At 52.4% G+C, this 336-nt stretch overlaps 1 protein-coding gene across 1 annotated transcript in view; it reads left to right on the top strand.

Annotated features, from left to right (window-relative positions):
- Positions 1–336, top strand: part of LOC119591296 — a 16,450-nt gene that overhangs the window by 1,523 nt on the left and 14,591 nt on the right. The window contains exon 3 of the mRNA XM_037940023.1: positions 131–251. Coding sequence (XP_037795951.1) covers positions 131–251 — 121 coding nt within the window. The remainder of the gene's footprint in view (positions 1–130; positions 252–336) is intronic.

The raw sequence follows: 336 nt of genomic DNA, 5'->3' as shown, positions 1-336 counted from the left end.
ACATTTTATAAGTTAAGAATCAGATTTTACAGGTATAAACAAATACACGCCCACCTACAGCCCCCCCCCCAACTTCGCAGCAGCCAGTGTCCACAGAGGCCTACAATACTTATAAAAACCATACCTGCAGGGACGGCGGGAGCGAGCGTTGGTCCCAGCAGCCGGAGAGCTCTCAGGACTGGGGGACGCAGCTCTTCTGTTCACAGGACTCTCAGCGTCACCAGCATAGGGCGCCTCAGCCTTTCCTCATGGTATGTTGGTCTGAGGTTGTAGTACGTTTGGCCTGCTGTGTCTGGCATGGCTGGAGTTATGAATGTACATTCTCGTCCACCTTTG

This window comes from Penaeus monodon, chromosome 28, assembly GCF_015228065.2.
Source record: "Penaeus monodon isolate SGIC_2016 chromosome 28, NSTDA_Pmon_1, whole genome shotgun sequence".
NCBI lineage: Eukaryota > Metazoa > Arthropoda > Malacostraca > Decapoda > Penaeidae > Penaeus > Penaeus monodon.
This window is presented reverse-complemented; position numbering and strand designations above follow the sequence as displayed.